The sequence below is a fragment of the Hibiscus syriacus genome, unplaced genomic scaffold (assembly GCF_006381635.1).
Source record: "Hibiscus syriacus cultivar Baekdansim isolate YM2019G1 unplaced genomic scaffold, ASM638163v2 tig00110676_pilon, whole genome shotgun sequence".
NCBI classification, from domain to species: domain Eukaryota; kingdom Viridiplantae; phylum Streptophyta; class Magnoliopsida; order Malvales; family Malvaceae; genus Hibiscus; species Hibiscus syriacus.
Genome location: NW_024062820.1, coordinates 769,230 through 793,674, shown reverse-complemented (window position 1 = coordinate 793,674; position 24,445 = coordinate 769,230). Strand labels below are relative to the sequence as shown.

At 35.7% G+C, this 24,445-nt stretch overlaps 2 protein-coding genes and 1 pseudogene across 3 annotated transcripts; all 3 read right to left on the bottom strand.

Annotated features, from left to right (window-relative positions):
* Positions 1–811: 811 nt before the first annotated feature.
* LOC120137635 (basic salivary proline-rich protein 2-like) lies at positions 812–11,459 on the bottom strand. Its single transcript, XM_039153333.1, has 3 exons — positions 11,348–11,459; positions 10,977–11,265; positions 812–1,086 (listed from the first exon to the last, which is right to left on the bottom strand). Exons 1-2 carry the CDS (start codon positions 11,388–11,390, stop codon positions 11,012–11,014), a joined length of 297 nt encoding a protein of 98 aa, XP_039009264.1. The 5' UTR covers positions 11,391–11,459; the 3' UTR covers positions 812–1,086; positions 10,977–11,011.
* A 771-nt stretch (positions 11,460–12,230) lies between these two features.
* On the bottom strand, positions 12,231–14,228 carry LOC120137634 (annotated as a pseudogene).
* A 780-nt stretch (positions 14,229–15,008) lies between these two features.
* LOC120137633 (uncharacterized protein At2g33490-like) lies at positions 15,009–20,481 on the bottom strand. Of its 2 annotated transcripts, none has more exons than XM_039153331.1 (11): positions 20,216–20,481; positions 19,314–19,386; positions 18,883–18,957; positions 18,143–18,204; positions 17,957–18,025; positions 17,788–17,816; positions 17,500–17,707; positions 17,159–17,386; positions 16,598–16,651; positions 15,422–16,445; positions 15,009–15,307 (listed from the first exon to the last, which is right to left on the bottom strand). In XM_039153331.1, exons 1-11 carry the CDS (start codon positions 20,327–20,329, stop codon positions 15,288–15,290), a joined length of 1,956 nt encoding a protein of 651 aa, XP_039009262.1. In that variant the 5' UTR covers positions 20,330–20,481; the 3' UTR covers positions 15,009–15,287. The 2 variants fall into 2 exon arrangements, with proteins under 2 accessions (XP_039009262.1, XP_039009263.1); XM_039153332.1 differs by having other exon boundaries at positions 19,314–19,390; positions 20,220–20,481.
* Between the last annotated feature and the right edge of the window lie 3,964 nt (positions 20,482–24,445).

The window sequence follows — 24,445 nt, the reverse complement described above, 5'->3', positions numbered from 1 at the left end:
TGTATCTCTGCCAAAAGACCTTCGCATATATACTTCGTACCTAAGGACCTCTACATAATCTAGAAGCATTTTTGAATCTCTCGTGCCTTGAGAATTTCAGAAAACATAAAGGGAACATCTCTGAAGGAAAATTCTCGAATGCTTAACATCTCTTGAGAAATCACGACTCCTTGACATACCTCTGACGTGTATATGTAATTAACTCATAACTTAATCTACCGCCAATTGATTATATTCGTCTAGCTTGCCACCCTATAGGTAGCAATCGTGACCCTATTGGTACAAATTTCAAGAGGCACTATGAAACATATCGGTCATGATGGAGAGACGAAATAAAACCACCTCACCCTTAATTCTCTGTTGTATCACCATGGAGATAGAGAACATTAACATTGGCCAACAATCATTCTCTCACAATGACTCTCAACTCAAGCCACTAAGGATGAACCGCATTTGCTCCCTCAACAAATCTTTGTTCTATTTCCGCTTGCAGTGACGAAACAAAACGAGCATATGTGTTTTAGTTGCTGAAATTTCTGCAGATATGTTAATTGCAGTCTGCTAACAAATAAAATGATCGTGCATGAACTGTTTGAGGTGAACCTTGATCAAACTTCGAAATACCATTCTTCCCAAAATGCAAATATACAAGTTCCTCAAATGAAAATACCATTTTTAAAAGGACTACAAAAACTATCCTTCATGGAAAGTCGTAAGAGAAAGGAATTTATAAAGAATGTGAAACATCATCATGATGAATGTCCAAGCAAAAAGACACAAATAATCGATCGACCAAGATAACTTAGATATGTATTTATAATGAAAACTTCTGTTTACAAAGTTCGAGTGGATAAAAACTATTACAAGTAGGATTTGGATGGAACCCCTACACGTATACGACTCTTTATAGAACAGTAACAACTACCATTAACGAAGGGTAAAACTCATTATTAGCTGCATTTCTCCCTCCATACAGTAGAAACGAAGCATAGAAAAACCAGAAATGTAAATGACATAATTCGATCATTCACGAATTATCATGTGCAGCACTCCTCCAACACACAGCAGCAACAGAGAGCCGCCAAACTGCATTACACCATCAGTAAATAATCACATATGATAGCAAGGAAAGCTTCAAGAACATATATATTATCCAATTTATGGTCTATCAATGATAAATGCCAAAAAGTGGCCAACAGAAGCCTAACACCACTTTATAGCATAGCTTAAAGGATTAAACGAACACCAAGTAGCTAATGAGCAAATGGCCTAAGGTTGTCAAAAGGAAACTATAGTGTGCAATCCACCAGTATAAATGAAATTCCACATGCTGAATGTTCTGATTCCGTGCTACACTCTAGAAACTCACGTGCATGATCATCTTTTTCCTTCTAAAAGATACATAACCAATTCAACAATCGATTATTGGGAAATGCCACATTAGCTTGTGGTACGTAAAGTTTCAGAAGCATGAAACGAGAAATGCCCTTGAACTCCGAAATACACGACTTGACAGCTAAGAATGTGTTGTAGCAGGAATTATCAATTAAATGTCCGTAACAGTCTTCAAGCATAGGCTCCAACGACATTCAAGAATTTGACATGAAAAGCCAATAGCGGTATTAGATTAATAGAAAACTTGTATGCAACAGTTGTAACACCCCCAACCCGTACCCGACCCGGATATGAGTCAGAGATACTACATTGACTTTAAAACACAACTCTTAACAAATAATAGTAAAATATTTGAACATATATTAAGAAAATACGATAATATACATGTTGTAATATAAGTTTACTAAAATATTCAGAGCATACACAACTTAACCCTTTAATTACATGCCAACTGCCATTTACATAACAAAATGACCTACTGATTAAGTTGTTTCTGATCTGGTGGTTGCAGGAGTAATGTTGTCAAGCTGCTTCACCTGTCTCGTCTACTTTCTCGGATCCTACGTGTGAAACACTCACACGCTAAGTCATCGACTTAGTGAGGTAATAATAATAACAAGGCAATGTAATGAAAATGTCATGATCATATGAAATGAGATGCAAACATGTACTTAATCAATGTAGTCTACATCATCAATATCCATACCTGTAAGCGTATGACTTTAACATTCATGAATCTGTATTAATAAGTTTATTGGCCCATGATAGTAGATTGAGAACCTAAGGTATCTGAGTAATGTGAGGTTGTGCACTATGCTGTCACCACAGCTCGTATAAATGCACCGAAGTGCCGCGTAGAATTGCACCGTAGTGCCATATAATGATGTCCATAAGGACCACATAGAATTCCTTAAGAATCATATACATATACTAGGGATCAAGTATGTGTCTTTCCAAGACTTCACACATGTTCCAAAGAATATACATATATCCCGAAGGACCGCGTAGAATTGCACCGTAGTGCCATATAATGATGTCCATAAGGACCACATAGAATTCCTTAAGAATCATATACATATACTAGGGATCAAGTATGTGTCTTTCCAAGACTTCACACATGTTCCAAAGAATATACATATATCCCGAAGGACCGCGTAGACCCTCTACCCTTGGCATGCCAACTATACCTATAGTTCTCATCTACATAACATGGGCTTTTACATTTCACGTAGTCTATATCGCGTAGACATGTAAATTCTTACCTTTTCACATAGCTCATAACTTTTCCCACATATTCATGTCATATAATGCATTTTATATGAACTCATGTCATGTCTCATAATACAGAATATGCTCATGTACCAAGATATAAAATCTAGACTTATCACAAGTCTAAAATGGAGTATATTTCTATAATTATGCTATGCATATGCACTCACCTATATTTCTTTGCCTTTTCCTCGATCGATCCTACTTGTAGATTGTTCCCGAACTCGTGTAGGCTCGGTATCTACATAAACATAATTTCCAAGATGATTATCATATGTCTATGTCTTGAAATTAATCTTTAATAGCTTACCAATTTAAGGACTTAATAGTTTAGTCTTTCTTTCTTTTCTCTTTTCTTTCTTTTTTTTTATACATGGGGGAATCGGTTCCCCCCCTGGGGGTATCGATTCCCCTCTAGCATTCTGGAAATTCATATTCGTTGAGGGGGTATCGGTTCCCCTTGAATGGGTACCGATTCCCCTAGCCCAGAAATCCTATTTTGAGTTCGGAAATCATCTCATTTCAGCTCAAACATACATATTTCACTCTCTTTAATACTCTTAGCTTTCATACACTTACTTAAACTAATTATTATCCATTCAATACCTCTAAACTAAAAAAACTAATCATCCATATAGAATTGAAGAATCTTACTCAAATTTCAACTTGTTCTAATTTCAATTCTATTACCTCATACTTCTTAATTAACTTATTGACAAGTCAAAAATCTTATTCAAACTTCAAAAACTCATCCATATCAAAATTTCATCTAAAAACTCATTTTCCAAATCTATCTCTAAAACACTTATCTTGTTGTCTTAATGTCATATAAGCTTTCCTTTAGCTTATATAACATCCAAACTTCCATTTCCAATCTAAAAATCAAAGAAACTACCAAGGTTCAGATTCTTACCTTTACTTGCAAGCTTCACGGTTGGAGAAGGAAGAGAAGAAGAGAAAAGTCTGGAATGCTTATCTCAAATGCCCACGTGATTTATAATATCATCCTAAGGAATATTTAATTATTTCATTTACTCAATTACTCTTTTGCCCTCTTAATTCTCCTTTATAATTCAATCCTACACCAAATAACTCAAATAGATCATTAAACTCTTCCATCATTTTACTTAAATCACCAAATGTTGAAACTTTGCAAATTAATCACTAACCCGGCATGGAGGATGTTACAAATCTCTCCCCCTTAAGAAAATTCGTCCTCGAATTTTCATTGCACGAACAAATGAGGGTATTGATGTCGCATATCTTCTTCACGCTCCCACGTTGCTTCTTCTACTTTGTGATTTCTCCACAACACTTTGACCAAAGGAATAGTCTTGTTCCTCAATTGCTTAACTTCATGTGCTAAAATTTGAATCGGTTCTTCCTCATAAGTCATATCCGGTTGTACCTCGATCTCTTCTGGATTTACGATATGGGAATGATCAGATCTATATCTTCGAAGCATTGAAACGTGAAAGACATCATGTATCTTTTCCATCTCAGGTGGTAAAGTTAGCTGATATGCTACAGGTCCTACTCTCTTTACAATCTCATATGGTCCAATAAACCGAGGACTCAATTTTCCTTTTCGACCAAATCTCAACACCTTCTTCCATGGAGACACTTTTAAAAACACTTTATCTCCAACTTGAAATTCAATTTCTTTCCTTTTTAGATCTGCATATGATTTCTGTCTGTCTGCTGCAGCTTTGAGATTACTCTGAATTATCTGGACCTTTTCTTCTACTTCCTGAATCAACTCAGGACCAAGCACTTCTTTATCTTTGAGCTCATACCAGTTCAAAGGCGTACGACATTTCCTTCCATAAAGAGCTTCATAGGGAGCCATTTTAATACTCGACTGATAACTATTGTTGTAAGCGAACTCTGCCAGCGGTAAATACTTTTCCCATGATCCTTTAAATTCCATTACGCATGCTCTCAACATATCTTCCAATATCTGAATAGTTCTCTCTGATTGCCCATCAGTCTGAGGATGAAAAGCCGTACTAAAGTTTAAACGAGTTCCCAACGCTTCATGCAAAGATTTCCAGAATCTAGAAGTGAATCGAGGGTCTCGATCAGAGACTATGGAAACAGGTACTCCATGCAATCTAATAACTTCTCTAATATACAGCTCTGCATACTTTTCCATAGAGAAATCCGTTCTAACCGGAAGGAAATGCACTGACTTAGTTAATCGATCAACAATTACCCAGATTGATTCTCTTTTGTTCGGAGTCAAGGGTAACCCCGAAACAAAATCCATCATAACATTTTCCCATTTCCATTGAGGAATGAAAAGCGGTTGCAATAATCCTGATGGAACTTGATGCTCGGCTTTGACTTGTTGACATATCAAACACTTAGACACAAATTCGGTGATGCTTCGCTTCATCCCTGACCACCAAAATCGATCCTTCAAATCCATATACATCTTGGTTCCACCCGGGTGCATCGTTAACGGACTGCAATGAGCCTCTGATAAAATTTCTTTCTTCAAGTCGTCATTGTCGGGTATTATAATTCTTCCTTTACAATATAGATTTCCATCTGACTTAATCTCAAAATCTTTAATCTCTTTGTTCTTTACTTGTTCAATTCTTTTCAAACACATTTCATCTTTACTTTGCAATTCTCCTATTCGTTCTAACCATGCTGGTTTAAGGGTTAATTCTGCACAAAGACCACCGTCTCCCGTTAAAGATAATCTTGCATCCATAGCTCGTAAAGCTGCAAACGTTTTTCTACTCAGAGCATCTGCTACCACATTAGCCTTTCCGGGATGATAGTCAATTATCACATCATAATCCTTTAAGAACTCTACCCATCTACGTTGTCTCAAATTCAATTCTTTTTGAGTCATCAGGTACTTCAGGCTCTTATGATCCGTATATAATTAACAACGCTCCCCATAAAGATAATGACGCCAAATCCTGAGAGCGAATACTACAGCAGCCATTTCTAAATCATGAGTGGGGTAATTCCTTTCATGTGGTTTCAACTGTCTCGATGCGTACGCTACCACTTTTCCTTCTTGCATTAATACACACCCCAACCCGTTATGGGATGCGTCACTGTATACTACAAAATTCTTGCCAGATTCCGGTTGAACCAATATCGGAGTTTCCGTCAGAATTCTCTTTAAAGCTTCGAAACTTTCTTGACATTCAGAAGTCCAAACAAATGGTATGTTCTTTCTCATTAGCTTTGTTAGAGGCAGCACAATCATCGAAAAATTCTTAACGAATCTTCGATAGTAACCGGCAAGTCCAAGAAAACTCCGAACTTCAGACACATTCTTAGGAACTTCCCAATCCATTATAGCTTTAACCTTCTGAGGGTCTACTCTAATCCCAACTGCCGAGATCACATGCCCTAAGAAAATTACTTCGTCTAGCCAAAATTCACATTTAGACAATTTCGCATAGAGATTTTTATCCCTGAGAATTTGCAAAACTAGCCTCAAATGTGTGCTGTGCTCTTTTATGGACTTCGAGTAAACCAGTATGTCATCAATAAAGACAACAACAAACTGGTCCAGATAGGGCTGAAAAATCCTGTTCATGAGATCAATGAAAGCAGCAGGTGCATTCGTTACTCCGAATGGCATTACGATGAATTCATAATGACCATATCTCGTTCTGAAAGCTGTCTTCGGAATATCTTTCTCCTGGATCTTCAATTGATGATAACCCGAACGTAGATCGATCTTCGAAAATACCGAAGCTCCTTTTAGTTGATCAAACAAGTCATCAATGCGCGGAAGGGGATACTTGTTCTTAATGGTCACCTTATTAAGCTGTCGATAATCAATACAAAGACGCATTGATCCATCCATCTTCTTAACAAATAACACCGGAGCTCCCCAAGGTGACACACTTGGTCGAATAAATCTTTTTTCTAACAAATCTTGCAATTGATTCTTTAACTCTTGCAATTCTTTCGGAGCCATCCGATAAGGTGCCATTGCAATTGGAGCGATTCCTGGCATTACTTCAATTTGAAATTCTACCTCTCTATCCGGAGGTAATCCTGGCAATTCAGCAGGAAAAACATCAGGGAACTCTCGAACTATTGGAATTTCCTCTAACCTTTTCTCTTGAGCTCTTGAATCAATCACATTTGCAAGAAAACCCTGACATCCTTGTAGCAATAATTTCTTGGCAGACATCACTGATATTACATTTGCTAAAGGATTACACATTTCACTGATCACATTAACTTCTATTCCTTCTGGACTCTTCAGGGTTACCTTTTTCAATCTACAGTCGACATTCCCATAATAATGAAACAACCAATCCATTCCCAGAATCACTTCAAACTCGTCAAAGGGTAATTCCATCAGATTAGCAGGGAATTCAATTCCCTGAATCTTTATGGGACACCCCTTACAGATTTTGTCCACCTGAGTACTATGCCCTAACGGATTAGTTACTATCATCACATTACTCGTAGCTTCTATAGGAATCCTCAACTCCTTTACTAACTTACTTGTAATATAAGAATAATTAGAACCCGGATCAATCAGCACCAATACTAATTTATCATACAACTGAAAAGTACCTGCTATAATATCAGGGTCATCACGGTCTTCACTTGTCTTTAGATTGTATACCCGAGCAGTGGATCGAACTTCAGGTTGAGCAGAGAATTCAGACGGGTTCCTTCCTCTGCCTCTTCCTCGTCCTCTTTGTGAGGAAGAACCAACTCTTCCAGATGGTGCAGGCTCACCAACAATCAATGGACAATCCCGGATAAAATGTCCGGCATCTCCGCATCGAAAACAAGTCCCAGCAGCCATCCGACAAGCCCCATAATGGTTTTTCCCACAGTGCTGACACTGTCTCCCTTGACTCGGAGTAGATCTCCCAGCACCAGATTCCACTGATTGCGTCTGTCTAGGTCTTGCCTGACTTGCTCCCCTAGCAGACAATGCAACTGATTCTGATCTAGTTTGTGATCGAAATCCCGAGTCTCTTCCCCTTTTTGTTGGTACTGAGCTAGAAGAAGTAGTCGTCCTCTTTGATGTCTGAACTCTTGAGTCCCCAAATCTTTCATTCTGAGCCCTTTCAAGAGCTTTTGCACGATTGATCACCTCCTGGAACGAGGACAAGTTTAATACTATCAACATTTCTTTAAGTCTAGGGCGCAAGCCCTCCACGAACCATTCGCAAGCATCTTTTCCAGTAGGCACAAGCTCAGCTGCAAACCTGCTCAGCTTATTAAACTCACATTCGTACTCATATACAGAGCGGCTCATCTGCTTCAAATTCATAAACTCCTGCTTCATTTGTCGGATAAACTGATCTCCAATATACTTGTTTTTAAATTCTTCTAAAAACAAAGACCAAGTCAACTGGTCGGTTGACATCCTCATGGTGACGTTCGTCCACCATATCCTCGCCTGACCCCTCAATAAAGACACAGCTCCATCTAATTTCTCTACTTTAGAACAGTGGAGACCATCTAACATGATTTTCAAATCATTCAACCAAAGATCCACTGACACTGGACCTTCCTCAGCTTCTCCCTTAAATTCGGGAGCTCCTAAACCTCTCAACTCTTTTGCTACATTAATTCTTTGGTGAATTACTGCTTTCAGCATGCCTATCTTCTCCCGCTTCACTTCGGGAGCTATTATGTCCGGACATCTAATAAGAATAAACACATTGTTCTATTAGCAAAACAGCATACTCATACTATACCAGATCAGAAGTTCTCACTATTTGTTGGCATGTATTCCATTTAAAGACTCTATAGACTCTGGTTTATGCCTAGAATCGGCTAAACCATAGCTCTGATACCATTAAATGTAACACCCTCAACCCATACCCGACCCGGATATGAGTCAGAGATACTACATTGACTTTAAAACACAACTCTTAACAAATAATAGTAAAATATTTGAACTTATATTAAGAAAATACGATAATATACATATTGTAATATAAGTTTACTAAAATATTCAGAGCATACACAACTTAACCCTTTAATTACATGCCAACTGCCATTTACATAACAAAATGACCTACTGATTAAGTTGCTTCTGATCTGGTGGTTGCAGGAGTAATGTTGTCAAGCTGCTTCACATGTCTCGTCTACTTTCTCGGATCCTACGTGTGAAACACTCACACGCTAAGTCATCGACTTAGTGAGGCAATAATAATAACAAGGCAATGTAATGAAAATGTCATGATCATATGAAATGAGATGCAAACATGTACTTAATCAATGTAGTCTACATCATCAATATCCATACCTGTAAGCGTATGACTTTAACATTCATGAATCTGTATTAATAAGTTTATTGGCCCATGATAGCATATTGAGAACCTAAGGTATCTGAGTAATGTGAGGTTGTGCACTATGCTGTCACCACAGCTCGTATAAATGCACTGAAGTGCCGCGTAGAATTGCACCGTAGTGCCATATAATGATGTCCATAAGGACCACATAGAATTCCTTAAGAATCATATACATATACTAGGGATCAAGTATGTGTCTTTCCAAGACTTCACACATGTTCCAAAGAATATACATATATCCCAAAGGACCACGTAGAATTGCACCGTAGTGCCATATAATGATGTCCATAAGGACCACATAAAATTCCTTAAGAATCATATACATATACTAGGGATCAAGTATGTGTCTTTCCAAGACTTCACACATGTTCCAAAGAATATACATATATCCCGAAGGACCGCGTAGACCCTCTACCCTTGGCATGCCAACTATACCTATAGTTCTCATCTACATAACATGGGCTTTTACATTTCACGTAGTCTATATCACGTAGACATGTAAATTCTTACCTTTTCACATAGCTCATAACTTTTCTCACATATTCATGTCATATAATGCATTTTATATGAACTCATGTCATGTCTCATAATACAGAATATGCTCATATACCAAGATATAAAATCTAGACTTATCACAAGTCTAAAATGGAGTATATTTCTATAATTATGCTATGCATATGCACTCACCTATATTTCTTTGCATTTTCCTCGATCGATCCTACTTGTAGATTGTTCCCGAACTCGTGTAGGCTCGGTATCTACATAAACATAATTTCCAAGATGATTATCATATGTCTATGTCTTGAAATTAATCTTTAATAGCTTACCAATTTAAGGACTTAATAGTTTAGTCTTTCTTTCTTTTCTCTTTTCTTTCTTTTTTTTTATACATGGGGGAATCGGTTCCCCCCCTGGGGGTATCGATTCCCCTCTAGCATTCTGGAAATTCATATTCGTTGAGGGGGTATCGGTTCCCCTTGAATGGGTACCGATTCCCCTAGCCCAGAAATCCTATTTTGAGCTCGGAAATCATCTCATTTCAACTCAAACATATATATTTCACTCTCTTTAATACTCTTAGCTTTCATACACTTACTTAAACTAATTATTATCCATTCAATACCTCTAAACTAAAAAAACTAATCATCCATATAGAATTGAAGAATCTTACTTAAATTTGAACTTGTTCTAATTTCAATTCTATTACCTCATACTTCTTAATTAACTTATTGACAAGTCAAAAATCTTATTCAAACTTCAAAAACTCATCCATATCAAAATTTCATCTAAAAACTCATTTTCCAAATCTATCTCTAAAACACTTATCTTGTTGTCTTAATGTCATATAAGCTTTCCTTTAGCTTATATAACATCCAAACTTCCATTTCCAATCTAAAAATCAAATAAACTACCAAGGTTCAGATTCTTACCTTTACTTGCAAGCTTCACGGTTGGAGAAGGAAGAGAAGAAGAGAAAACTCTGGAATGCTTATCTCAAATGCCCACGTGATTTATAATATCACCCTAAGGAATATTTAATTATTTCATTTACTCAATTACTCTTTTGCCCTCTTAATTCTCCTTCTTTATAATTCAATCCTACACCAAATAACTCAAATAGATCATTAAACTCTTCCATCATTTTACTTAAATCACCAAATGTTGAAACTTTGCAAATTAATCACTAACCCGGCATGGAAGATGTTACAACAGTGATATCAAACAGGGTGGTATTCTCCATAACAATAATATCAAGCTTATATTCCATGATTGTCATTTTGAACTTTCATCAATGCAAGGATTTTTATCTACATTTCTATAAAGAAAACCTAGTCTCTACAATATAAAACTGATCCATATTGAACAGGTAATCACATATGGGAAAACAGAACCCTTTCTCAGTAATCCAATAATAAAACTAAAAGCTTAAAATTTCCAATTTAAAATCAACGAATTAAGAATCAAGCCAATGGAACAATTTTAGAAGAAGAAAAAAAGACATACCAGCCTTGTAAGAAAGCGTAACATCCAGCATCAGATTAGTCCTCCTGGTTATTGTACCGCTCATACTGGGGTTGACATTGTTGATATTGAGGATGACCACCTGGAGGTTGCGGATACCCTTCAGCAAGATACCCTTGGTAACCCTCGTAAGCCGGTTGTTGTGGCGGTTGTGGAGGAGGATAAGAGGGAAACCCAGGCGGTGGGGGAGGCGGATAGCCTTCGAAAGATGGCGGAGGTGGGGCTGACGGGTGGCCCTCTGGTGGGGGTGGTGGGAAATAAGGATTATAACCTGTTGTAGAAAACAAACAAGAGAATCAAATGATGAAAACAGGGAATGAAGAAAAGGAAGATTCATTAAAGAGAATTCATACCGGGAGGAGGATAAGGATCTTGAGGAACTCTCTGGTAACTCATTTTGATTATGTTTTTTTATCGTTTTCTTCCTACCTTTCCCTTTCTCTGTCTTTTACTAGTTTCTCGAAATCCAATACACAATGGAATGAAACAAATTCTCTTGCATTTTCCGTATTTATATTTATGTAACTAAACTTTAAAAAAAATTACGTTCGTTACAAAAAAAAATTAATTCGTTGATACTTTTTTTTACCTCCAATTTTAAAGTTTAGCCTGATTAATCTGGATCGATTCGAATCGTACACCTATTTTTGGTGTGTGAGTCTCGAACATGAGTAATTACTTAAGTGATATCAAATTATTTATCACTTGAACCAACTAGATTGATTCAAAATGATCATGGGATAAGTTTTAATTTTAATTTTTTTCATAGTTGAAATTCTTTTTATGGACATCAACCATCATTTATTACATAACTATTATTAATATGTTTTTTTTCTTCTCATCATTTTAACTTTTTCAAATTTCATTTAAAATTGATAAAATTCGGATCAAAATTTTGGTTTATCTTAGTCGAATCTATAATCTATATCATTTGATCAGAGCATAGAATTAATGTATATCTCATTTTTCTTTTTATGAACCTCTTCACTTTCTGGATTTAGAAGAAAAAAATGATTATATCGGTGAATCAAAGACACTGGAAATTTGGTTTGAAAATAAAGTTTCAATGTAATTTTTACATAAATTTATCGAGAGAAATTTAATGGCATTGGACATTTAATAGACAAGTGATCGACATGAAGGAAATTAAATTAAGGATGAAAATTGGAATGCAAGTGCTGAAAGTAAGCCAACATCTCTGTTAAACACACTGAAAAGGCTGAACGTAAAATGTTGTAAATTTTAAAACTCAAACCCAATATATCAATTGAAGTCTAGGCCTAAGAAGTGTGAATTAGTTGATTCATCTTACGCTAAACTCATTTAGCATCCATCTAACTATAAAATTCCGCCAACAAATATGTTCTAAAACAAGTGAAAAACACCTTTTGAACTGCAAACAGAAAGAAAAGTTGGCGTAGTCAGCTCAGCTACAAATACTTTGCGCTTCTTCTTGCTTGCTGTTACACCAATGGAGTTCGACGGGGTAACCATCAGGTAGACGAATAGAGCCACGATTGATATCACAGAGATTTGAGATCCATACTTAGCCAGCAACCTCTGCACAAGATAACACTCACATTAGTCGCTTTTTATGGACAACGTAAATAAGACCAAAAAGGTTAAGAACTAGGAATGTGGCTCACCAAGGATCCATCTTTGTTTATTCGTTATCTAAGAAGCAACACTCAACCACTACATATTAACCCCGACAACAAAGATGTTCAATAAAAGGTAGCGGGGTTGTATGCATTATTTTGATACAGATTCAGAAGCATGATTATTTTAACAGATGTACCAATAATCATTCATACCTTAGCCTTCAATATTTAGTCCCGACCATCACAACTTGCACAAAAGACAAACAAACAGGCTTTAGTAACATGGAAACAAGGATAAAGAAATTCAATAACCTTGAATTATTTGCTTATTGTTATTCCAAAAAGAACTCACCCAGTCAAACTTCTTCTCAGGAGGTATTTCGGCAAGGACATCTAACGGTAAGATTGAAGTTGAATACGCCTCCTAAAACACCGAGCAAATTAGAGCATCAAAGCTTGTTCACAACTTCTTTTCTCTTTCCTTTTCCTTAAATTTTAAGAATGGAAAATGGATTTCAAACCTGTGAGGCGGCCTTTGTGGGAATGCGGAAAGTGATAACCGCTGGTGCACCATAGAACATCCCTCGTCTTTTGGCCTCTAATTCAAATGAATGTGGCAGAACACCGCCACTGCAGATTTTAGAGTTTTGGAATTTAATTAAGATGCAATCAAGAACAACCAAATTAAATGGAATAACATAAAGGAAATACTCACGCAACAAGTTTCTCCCATGACTGAAATATTGCCACTGATGACATCAAATTCATCCTGGGGCCAGCTATGATCCACGAGACTCACTCACGTCATATGCCGTGCTGAAATTTTTTTCAGAAAGTTTTCCTCAAGTAAGATTATATATACTCTCAAAATAAAATGAATGAGAAACTTAAAAAAAAAATTCTTCACACGGGAGCACAGGGGGAAATAGGCAATGAATGCCCTATAAAATATAGTTCGAGTATTATATTAGATCGTGTAGTAACATCAACCTCCAATTATAGATTGATGGTCAACGGACTTATACATGAATTAACAGAAAGAAAATTGAAATATATGAAACAGGCAAGATTTTACAGCAGAAAAACATATAAGAAAATAAGATAAAAATGCCAAAGTAACATTTCCAAATCGATCAAATTTCAGTCATCTCAGATCCGAGTGTTAAAATGGAAAGAAAGTAGATTTAAACTGATTTTTTCTCTTTATGTTCTCTAAACTGAATCATCAGCAAAAAGAAAGTAAAATTTGATCTTTTCTCGGACATGCAAAGCCTAAAACGAAATCGTAAGCTACATGAGATAATAAGGATAGGTCAAATTCATACTTGAATTATCGATTCAGAGTTCCAACTTTTCCATCTCGATGGAGTGGTTAGAGCCAGATCTGAACTAAAAGGATCAAAAAGAAGAAAAATAAAAAGGGAAATAGAAACGCACGAGAAGCCTTGGTTGTAGATGTCGATGGAGACGGAGACGCATTCGGAGCCGGATTTGAGTCTGGTGAGCGATGCCTTCTTGTGAGCGATGATAAAGGAGTCGCTGACGGCGGTGGCTTCCGAAATCAAGAAAAAAAAACAAAGAATGCCTTGACCAGTAGATTTTCCATAAGCGTCGCCATGAATCTGCAAGAGCTGATTTTTTTTTTCACCTTGCTAACTTCAATAAGAAATGGAATTATGGAAGTCTAGAAATAGAGTTGAAATAAACAGACAAGAGCAGCCATTGGTTTTTCCCCCTATTTTTGTTCGAAACGATGTCGTTTCCCACTAAAAGAAAATTAGAAATCCAAATTTGCATAGGATAATACGCCCTATGAAGAAAATAAAGGGTAAACTACTTATTCGGTAACTCATTTATTCTCATATTTCTTTTATGGTCATTCAATTATTTTTTTTAAAATTATACATAACGTTATGTTTTATTTTTATTTTGACACTCACAGTTAAAAAAATTAATAGTGATGCTGACTTGATTTTTTTATGTTATTTTATTTCTCCTAATCAACAATACATGTATTATTTTTTAAAATAATTTTCAAAAATGACGTGAGTTATTGATTAAAAGAGAGAGAACAATGTTAAAAACAAAATATCACTTTTGCATCATGTTAATTTTTTAATGCTAGATATCAAAATAAAAACAAAACATAATACTAGAATGCTTTTGAATACAAAAAATAATTGGATGACCAAAATAGAAACACAAGAATAGATGAGATACCAAATAAGTAATTTACCCTATCTTTTAAAATTTCACATGAATATTTTAATTGAAAATGTTAAGATAGATAACATATAATTTATCGTTGGTGTATAAGTTTATACGCCAATGATATATAAAGCCTTATTTCAAGGGAACCCCAAGAGACTAATCAATATCATTTTCCTTAACAATTCATTTCATGGGGCACATGCTGCTAATGACAGCACACATGCAATCTCGGATCAAGCAACAAAAGCAATTTCCTTATGTGAACAGTGGACAATATATGTGATACAATACAAAACAACGATCACTACAATCGTGGGAACTTCTTTATCATTAATCCTCAACAACCAATAAATACGCCAGCGCACCAGCCTAACCAAGATTTGGGATCACGAACTTAGCTAACGCATCACTAAACCTCGTATTTACGCACTGCTCCTCACCTAAAACTATCCGGATAAAGGTTCGATCAGCTGCAAACGAATCAGCTATCTCGGCTTCCGCCTGCATAAACTCGAACATTATTTCACATGCGTCTCAAACATGAAAAATGGTAATCAAATACCAACTCGTATGAAAAAAACAAATGTAATGGAATGATTATGAAGCTCTAATTACTTCTGATTTGGTCAGAATGAGACGCCACTTCGGGAACGCCAGGTATTGGTTTCATGGGCATCAACGAAGGCAATGCAGCTTCTCCATCCTTCTCTGGAACTTGCGGAGCCTCCAAAAGCCTGGAAAAATTATGCGCCATTGCTCTTTGATGGCGAGAAGGCATAGAGAAACTTCGAGGTACTATCAAAGGTGGAGTTGGAAGGCGAGATGCTCCGCTTGCTGCCGGTGGAGGAATATTACTAGCAGAAAGCTCTTGATTTCTTGAGATTAGTGCAGCTGAGTGACCAGCCAAGGCAGGAGGTTTTGCTGATTTGGCAGCTAAATTATCAGGAGGCCTCGGAAGCTCGTGAAGCTCATTTAATCTGGGTGAAGAAACAAAGGGAGGTGATGCACTTGGGGATACTTTGGGAGGTGACAACGATCGAGGAATTGTTAAATGAGAAAATACTGCAGAAGCTAAATTGGGAAGTTTGGCAGGTGGAATAGAACTGCTTGCCGGCAGAACAGGCTTTGTTAACGATTGTTGACTAGATAATGGACCAGAAACAGATTTTCTTTTCATAATTTTGCCTTCGGAGGAGATATCCAGCAGGGCAAATTCTTGTACTTCAGTCAAAGGAGGGGGTAGTTGCATAGCGATATTATTACGACTGCTGTTCTCCTTAAGAACTGACTCAGAATTCAAGATGGTAAACTCTAATGATGATTGACCATCACGGGAATCTTTCTCTCGATTCTTTTGCTCTAGTGGGGAGGAATGCCATAAATTGTGTGGATGTCCAGCTACATTTGTTGGTCTCGAGTGGGAAACAGAGCTACTTGTTCTTGAAGAAGCTGCAAACGTTGAATCATTTGGGGTTGGAAGCACATAAGCATTAGACCTCCTTGTAGATGACTGCAGCATCTGTTTTACTCTTTCAGCAGGATCAAGCTTCCTTTCTGGAAATATGGGGGCTGAATGGCTACCCACTTTGTGCTCCCTACTTGAGACCTGAACATCCCCATGGCTTTTCTCAGGGTTTACCTACAGGCAGACAGCAGAGGCTAATAAAATATATACTTTAAGAAACTCATATTACAAGCAAAACCAACAAGTTGAAAATTCATGATTCTAAAAGCCTATGGGTTGATTTTTTCCAATAGGGACAAATGACAATTGAATGAACGGAGATATACCTCTGCATTTTCCATCTTTGAAGTTTGGGGAAATGAAGAACTTACTTCATCTACCTGGAGAATAAACCACCATGTTTTAGGAATAAAAGGAAGTTATCAACACATAAATGGATTATGAGAAAAGATCAATGTACAATATCACACAAACAACAATGACATCATCCCCCTCCTCTAGAACTAGAATGAATTGAACCACTAAACAGGCCAAAATAAACTATGATTTGTATGGAATTCTGGATGAAGAAACCAATCCTACTAATGGTTCGAACTTCAATATGGGGGGAAAATACGGAATAAGGCGGCCAAAGTGAAATATGACAAGTTCTGGACCCCATTTTTCCAAACCTTTATGTTTAAGGGTGCAGCTCTTACTTAAAAGCATAACAGCGACGAAAATAATGTTACCCCCTCCTAAAATAGGAATAAGGAGGAAAAAGTGAAACATGACTAGCTTTGATCCTCATTTGTTCAAGCCTTTATGTTTAAGGGTGGAACTCTTGCTTACAACCATAAAAACTTCAAAAATGACTTAATAAATTTACAATAGCATAAGGATCAGACCTCCATTGAATTCCTTGATGTAGAGGTAACACCAACCCCCTTCTCATTTGCTCTATAGTCAAAACTTAATTCCCCATCTTTGTTCAGATCATAGGAAATCTCACCATCTTCCCCACCATCATCTTCAAGACTGCAGAACTGGTAATCAATGTGTTGGTGTTCCGTAACTTGCCTAACATGAGGTTCAATTGCCTCAAGTGATTTAAGCCCTTTCCTAAAGAAATTCAACTGCACTCACAAGACAAACAGAATTGAAAAGAGGGGAGGAGGTTATCAGCATTGAACTTATGATAAGGCAGAAACCATAGACATGTGAAACTTTTAGAAATAAATTCAGAAACCTGAGCTGCATGGTGACGAGCAGCTTGTGTTACAAGACTTCTGGATTGACCTTCCTTCAAAGATTTCAACCGGAAAACACAAAGAGTAGCCACTTCATCATATTCATCACGAGCTGTTTGCAACTGCTGCAAAGTGAAAGTTTCACCTTTTCCACCTTTAGACCTTCCTTTTTCCTTTTGTTGTGCCACCAAGTATTCATAGACATTTCTGAAGATCGTTAACAAGATTCAGAAAAAGACTTGCATATAACCCAATCAAAATAAGCATGCAGTGAAAAAGTGATGCACCTTTTTTCGTCACACTGCAGCTTCATATCCTGCACCAGCAAACAAGATAAAGGCTGCTAAGCATGATAGTTTTAACAGAATATTAACGATGGTAAAAGAGTGACATTGGCACGTGGGAAATGACGTTGAAAATTTCTTAAATAAACAATAGAGATTCAAGCAAACAAACCTCAACAGTCCTAAGCTCATTGAGAAGTGACTCGGATGGATTTGTAATTGTCAGCAATATATGTGAGCGCTGAGGCACAAAGAGCATCAAGAAGACTAAGCAAAAGGATTACTAGAATACGCAGCATACAACAAATTTCTAGGAAAAGTTTATTCTCTTCCATTTTTGAATAAGATTAATACTCACATAGTCATCCACGAGTTTTCGGAGTTCAAACTGCAAGTTCCCCAACATTAACAGAATCCTCCCTGCAAATAAGTGCAATGTAATTGTTTAAAACAGAACCATTATACCACAATAACATAGGTCGGCACCATCCTCTGAAGCTCCCTATTCCATCAAAAAGAACGTAACAATTGATACCGAAGTATGCAAATGCACAGTTACTTGATGACATTGTTTCCCTAATGAAGGACAAGTACTTTTTTTCAAGATAAATCAAACATTAAGGGAATATAGGATTGATGAATTTAATGGAAGGCATAACCTATGAAGCCTAAGACATCGAATAAGGCACATCATGCCATGTCCACAAGAAGTTGCTATGTTCAAGCAGAAATTCTGATCCATTTCATTCTTTTATATTTTGGAGGGGGATATCCAGGAATGCAGATGTGCACATGCAAATTGGGAGGGGATATTCATCAATACAAAGACATAATGGACGTGTTTAGGGTGAGACTCGAACAAATCAATGACATGACTCAAGTTGTTTAGATGTTGCTTGAATCAATTGGAATTTCTACTGCTACACGGGATCTGTAGCCTCATTCAGCGACATTACAACATTTCAAAAGAAATGTTCAATTGCATAATTTGGTTTAGCTTTTCAAGTCTTCAAAATTTCAGGCTAAATTGTACACAACATATGTTCCTATTGGTGATCTAAAAGTGCACGCAACTTAAGGAAGCAAAGGACTACTTACGGCTTTCTTCATCATCAGGTAGCAGTCTCTTTCCTTGCAGACAGGAGCCCATTTCTTGTAGTGACTCCGAGAATTCTGAATAAAAATCAAAGGTAGATTCATTCAACACTATGATTCATAAAGCTTAAGTTTCACTGATTTAGTGTAATCTAACAACTTAAATTCTTTTGTGTGCTGTTTATGCGCCTACTGCCTATAGATTAATATGGATTCCACATCTGCAAACATGCATGACTACACAACAGCTGATATTGAAGCCCTAATCATCTTATTTCTGAATCCAACTTTTTCTTCAAAACCTACCAGTTGCTTTTGGCTTGAAAAAGCGCCATATAACATGTAATTGGCATAGCCAACCATTTAGAAATGCAAAGGGTGACAACATAGAGATACCATGAATCAATATGACAATATAACAATATCATGTTTACCATATGCACTGTTAGCAGTTGCTGCAGCCGCCAAAAGTAAGCTATCATAGCAATTTCTCATATCTTGCGTATCCTGTAAATGCAGCCAAATGAAAAAAGCAAAATCTAATTTTAATCTTTCAAATTGAGATCAAAGATAATCTACAAGAAGCTTAGTCATTGAGAGGAGTAAGTTGGAAGTTGTCACATAGCAATACAAAAGCATAAAGCTATAACTAAATATTAAATCTAATTACTAATTTACTACCAATAACAAGGAATAATAATCAACTATTGAATTAACTGAATAAACTAAAAACACAGAATAATTACCACGGATATTCAGAGTGGCAGTGGTCACTGGTAAGTAAAATCTTCAATTAATGACAGTTAATAACCTATTTGAGCAGCAATCAATTTAGGGTTCCAAACAAGGATGGACTCGAGGCATAGTTATCTGAATTGGTGTATAGCATATTTCACAGCTAAAGCTTAAAAGTACTCCACTATTCTAATCCGGATTTAGATTCTCTCCAATCCTTAAGCATTTCACATTTTCTTAACGTTGAACTAAGCCTTTAGACTAATCTTGTTTCAAAATATCGACAAAGAAAAAAAGATTCATAATTTAGAGTCTTTAAAACCTAATGGATTAAAATTTCTACCATTCTCCCAGAGCAATAATTCTCCATACATATTTTCTAATTTCTATGAAATTACGCATTAGAAACTCGCTTCACCTAGCTGAACTCGATCCATTCAATCACAGTTGGAATAACCTAAAATCGTTTCTGCACTTTCAGAAATAGAAACAAGAGAAGCCGATTTATTTCCCAATCAACAAAGTAAACTTAATCAGAATTTAGATCAAACCAAAGTTCAAACATAATTTTAAAGAGAGATGAAAAACAAAATAAAAGTACCTTAGCTGCTTGAGCGAGTTCATCCAAATGAGCTGAATATAAAAAATCTAATTTATCCTTGCCATAGTTCTTGTGGAGCGCATATCTTCGAAGTTTACCCCACGAAGACTTCATTTCAGAGAGAGAGAAAGGCCCTACGCAATGAACGAAAAAAAGAAGAAGAGAGAGAGAGAGCGAAAATTTGTGAACTCCTTTTAATTCCTCGGAGAATCAAACTTTCATGAGAATAACAAATTGAAAATCCAAGCAAATTATGCAAATTTCAACTCAGGAAAATCCGGGCCATGGCAAAGCCTGATTCACGCTCCATTTTCACATCCATTCCCTTGGAAGCGAAGAGATTTTAAAAAGTATAAATTACAGAAATGGTCACTAATATTTTATTAATGTCTGTAACTTCATTGAAGTTTAAAAAATAATAAATTAGTCACTATTAGTATAACAAAATGATCACTCTCCTATCATCTCCGCTAAATTAATGATATGCTAACGTTAATAAAAAATTAATATCTAATTTGTATTAAAATAATATTAAGACATCATATAGATCTCTTTAAATAATGATTTTATATTTAATCTACCTCAAAAACTTTCTAATTTTTTAAAAAATTCTAAAAATTATAAATATACTTGAATAATAAAAAATAAAAAACTATAAAAATATTAAAAATGCAAAAATAATAATCCAATAATAGTGTGTATATATATATATTATCCCGTATAAAAATTTTATTAATTATGGTAGTCTTAAAATTCAAATTTTTCTTTATTAGTTATTTATTTTAGAGAAAATAACTTCAGTGAACGAAAATGTCTTATAATATACGATTTTAATTAACTTTTTTTGGATTTACGAAAATAACCAATAAATTCGCAACGCGATTTTCATTTTCGCAACGCTAATTACCTATATAGGTAAACACAACTATTCGCAACTCAGTTTTCAAATTCGCAACGCGATTCTCCAAATTCGCAACGCTAATTACCGATATAGGTAAACATAACTATTCCCAACTCAGTTTTCAAATTCGCAACTCGACTTTTGTTTTCGCTACGTGAATTTCACAACTCGAATTTTTCAATTTCGCAACTAAATTACCGATATAGGTAAATTCGATAGAAAAAATCCGGTAAAAATTTCGAATTCGACAATTTAAAAATTGAGTTGCGAATTTGACAAATTCGTATTGCGAAATATAAAATCTCGCCTCTTAAAGAAAAAATTGTTAGTAAATAATTATTTTGATCTTTGTCAATTTTAAAAGTGAGTAACTAATCACAATTAGTTCAATATGATTAGAAGATTTTTTTAGTTCAATATGATTAGAAGATTTTTTTAGTTCAATATAGTGGTCACACGTATAATTTTGATTAGTAAAAAATCTCGTTGCGAAAACAAAATTCGCTTTGCGAATTTGAAAACTGAGTTGTGAATAGTTGTGTTTACCTATATCGGTAATTAGCGTTGCGAATTTGAAAATCGCGTTGCGAATTTGGAGAACCGCGTCACGAATTTGGAGATATGTGTTGCGAAATTGGAGTTCGCGTTGCGAATTTGTTGGTTTTTTTCGCAAATCCAAAAAAAGTTAGTTAAAATTGTATATTATAAGGCATTTTCGGTCACTTAAGTTATTTTCTCTTTATTTTATTGATTGTCTCACCTTAAAATATTACTTGTACTCATCTCGTATAAATATCGTGTTCTTATTATTTGTATACACACCTTTAAAAATATTTCTAAATCTATCACGATCTGAAAGTAAGAAAAATTTAAAAAATTTATCATTATTTAAGAACATTGTTTATTAATCCTATCAAGAAACTAATGTGAACAAAGAAGCATTAATAAAATCAGAAAACCTGATCCAGTGAAGAAATATGGCTGCATCTCATTAAGAACTGAGCTCACATACATGATACACGTCAGTTTCCCTGCACTGTTATCATACACAAGAAAAGAAAAAAGAATGAAGCTTAGGGGGATCGAATTCTTGAAGTGAAAGAACATTAATAATAATCAGTTGTATCAGCAAACGAGCCTTTTAATTTGATGATGATTCTGTCATGAGGAATTAATGGAATATATGTCGAACGAATCGACTCCTATAAGACTTCTTTTCCTTTCTGCTTGGGCCTTTCGTCTTCCCAAATCCACCACTCCATCCCTGCTTAAACAAAGCAAATGCAAATACTTTGTTAACTCCATAAAGAATGGGTGTGTGTGTATATAAACTTCAAAGTTCTTCCATCAATCTTGCGCTAGCTTATTCAAAGGAAAATAGGCTCATTTAAATGCGGGTCGGGTTTAAATTCTAAAATTTAAAATTTTAGAATTTACATAGTGATTTCGTTGGTAAAAAGAGTGTTGATCTCTTAGAAATCTCGGGTTCGAACAGCAACATCTGCAGGATGTATATATTATCAATAGTTAAGAAAGATCCTGAACATAGGCTTAAATGCACCGTTACCCCCTAAAATATACAATTTGTACAGAATTGTCTCATAAAGTATTTTTCGGGATGTTTTGCCCCCTAAAGTATAAAATGTTACTCCATTTGTCCCTAAATGTTAATTATGTTAGAACCACATCACCATTTAATTTTAATTTATTTTATGTGAATAAATAAAAATCAATTAAAAAATAAAATCATATAATATGTCAAAAATACCCCTCCCTTCTCCTACTCCACCGTCCACCCTCCCAACACCACCACCCTGTCCACACTCCCGACAAATACTTTAGGGGGCAACTCTATAAAAGGAAGCGTTGATCTCTTAAAGATCTCAGATTCAAGCAGCCGCATCTGCAAGATTTATACGTTATCAATAGCTAAGAAAGATCTTGAACATACACTAACTTGTAATTACCTTGTATTATTCAAAAAAAAAAAAACTTTCAAAACTTTAACCCTACTTAATTGAACCCATATTAAAATTTGATCCGTATGTTATAACAGGTTCCACATCGTATATAACTTTTGAAGGTTTAGTTAAAAATATTTTTAAAATTTAGGGTTCATTACCTTCTTCTTGAAGTTTTTAGCAACCATCTTTTGGTCATCCTTTATTTCCTCTGGGGTACTATCACCTTCAGTAATTCCGTCGTCGAGCTGAGATGGTACGCAATATACCCTGAAACTAGGCGACCGCAAGTACGAAATTCCATCGTCTCCGTCGTATAAATCCTCCTCATTACTGCTTTCCTTATCAGTGCAGGCCTCTTCTCTCGACGAGTGGAACCTATCGCGTTCGTCCGACCGATGCGAGGCGTCACCTCCTTTGGGGTTGTCGAACTTCGAGATACCACAACCCATTAAAGCAAGGGTTTAATTCAAGCTCAGGTGGATAGAGGGAAAGTGTCCAGGGCCTGTCATGTTAAATAGAAGAAACTGAAGTTTGCATGAAAAAAAAGAAGATAGAAGATGAAACTAGAGATCCAACGAGAATTGTGGGATTGAATTGCATATTTGGGGTTTGACAACTTGATCATCTTATTGACTGCTAAATTAATCGTAACCAATTTCATGTTAACATGTTTCTTTTTTTCCCCTTCTTTAGTTGAAGATTTTTACAGCAGGCTTGGCCTAACACTGTTTGATTACTTGCATTAGGCTATCTTATGTTTTCTAGATACGAGGGTTGTTGGCTTAATTGCAAGGTATCCAACGGAATGGAACCGCAAGCCAGCTCCACACCACATCTACTAATTTTTAGGGTAAACTATAAAATGTTACAAATATAACAATTCGAGACGAAGAAGAAAAAATTAGAAAAATATTTTATTAATAAATAAAAAATACAGTTTAAAGAAAGTAACCCAGAATTTCGACAAAATAATGAACTTGAAACTAGTTGAGGCCTATAACTATATAGTTTCTTTAAGATAAATTTTCGATCACTTTTTAGTGCTCGAGATCTTTGGTCTTCTGTCTCCAAGGATACAACAACGAGATAATAAATAAACTATATCTTGCCAGAGGCTATCACCGAAATTTATATAGTTTTTGAGTTGTGTTTAACCTAGTAGGTTTACATGGTATTTATAGAGTTTCTCATGGGAGAACAATTAGAAAATATCTGAAAAGTAAGATCATTAATGAGTATCCTAATAAATTCGGAAATAATCAATTAATAAAAATATAATTTGAAAAGTAATGTCTTTAATGAGTATCTGAATAAATTCAAAAATAATCTATTAATACCGTATTTATCCGAATATACAAATTTTGT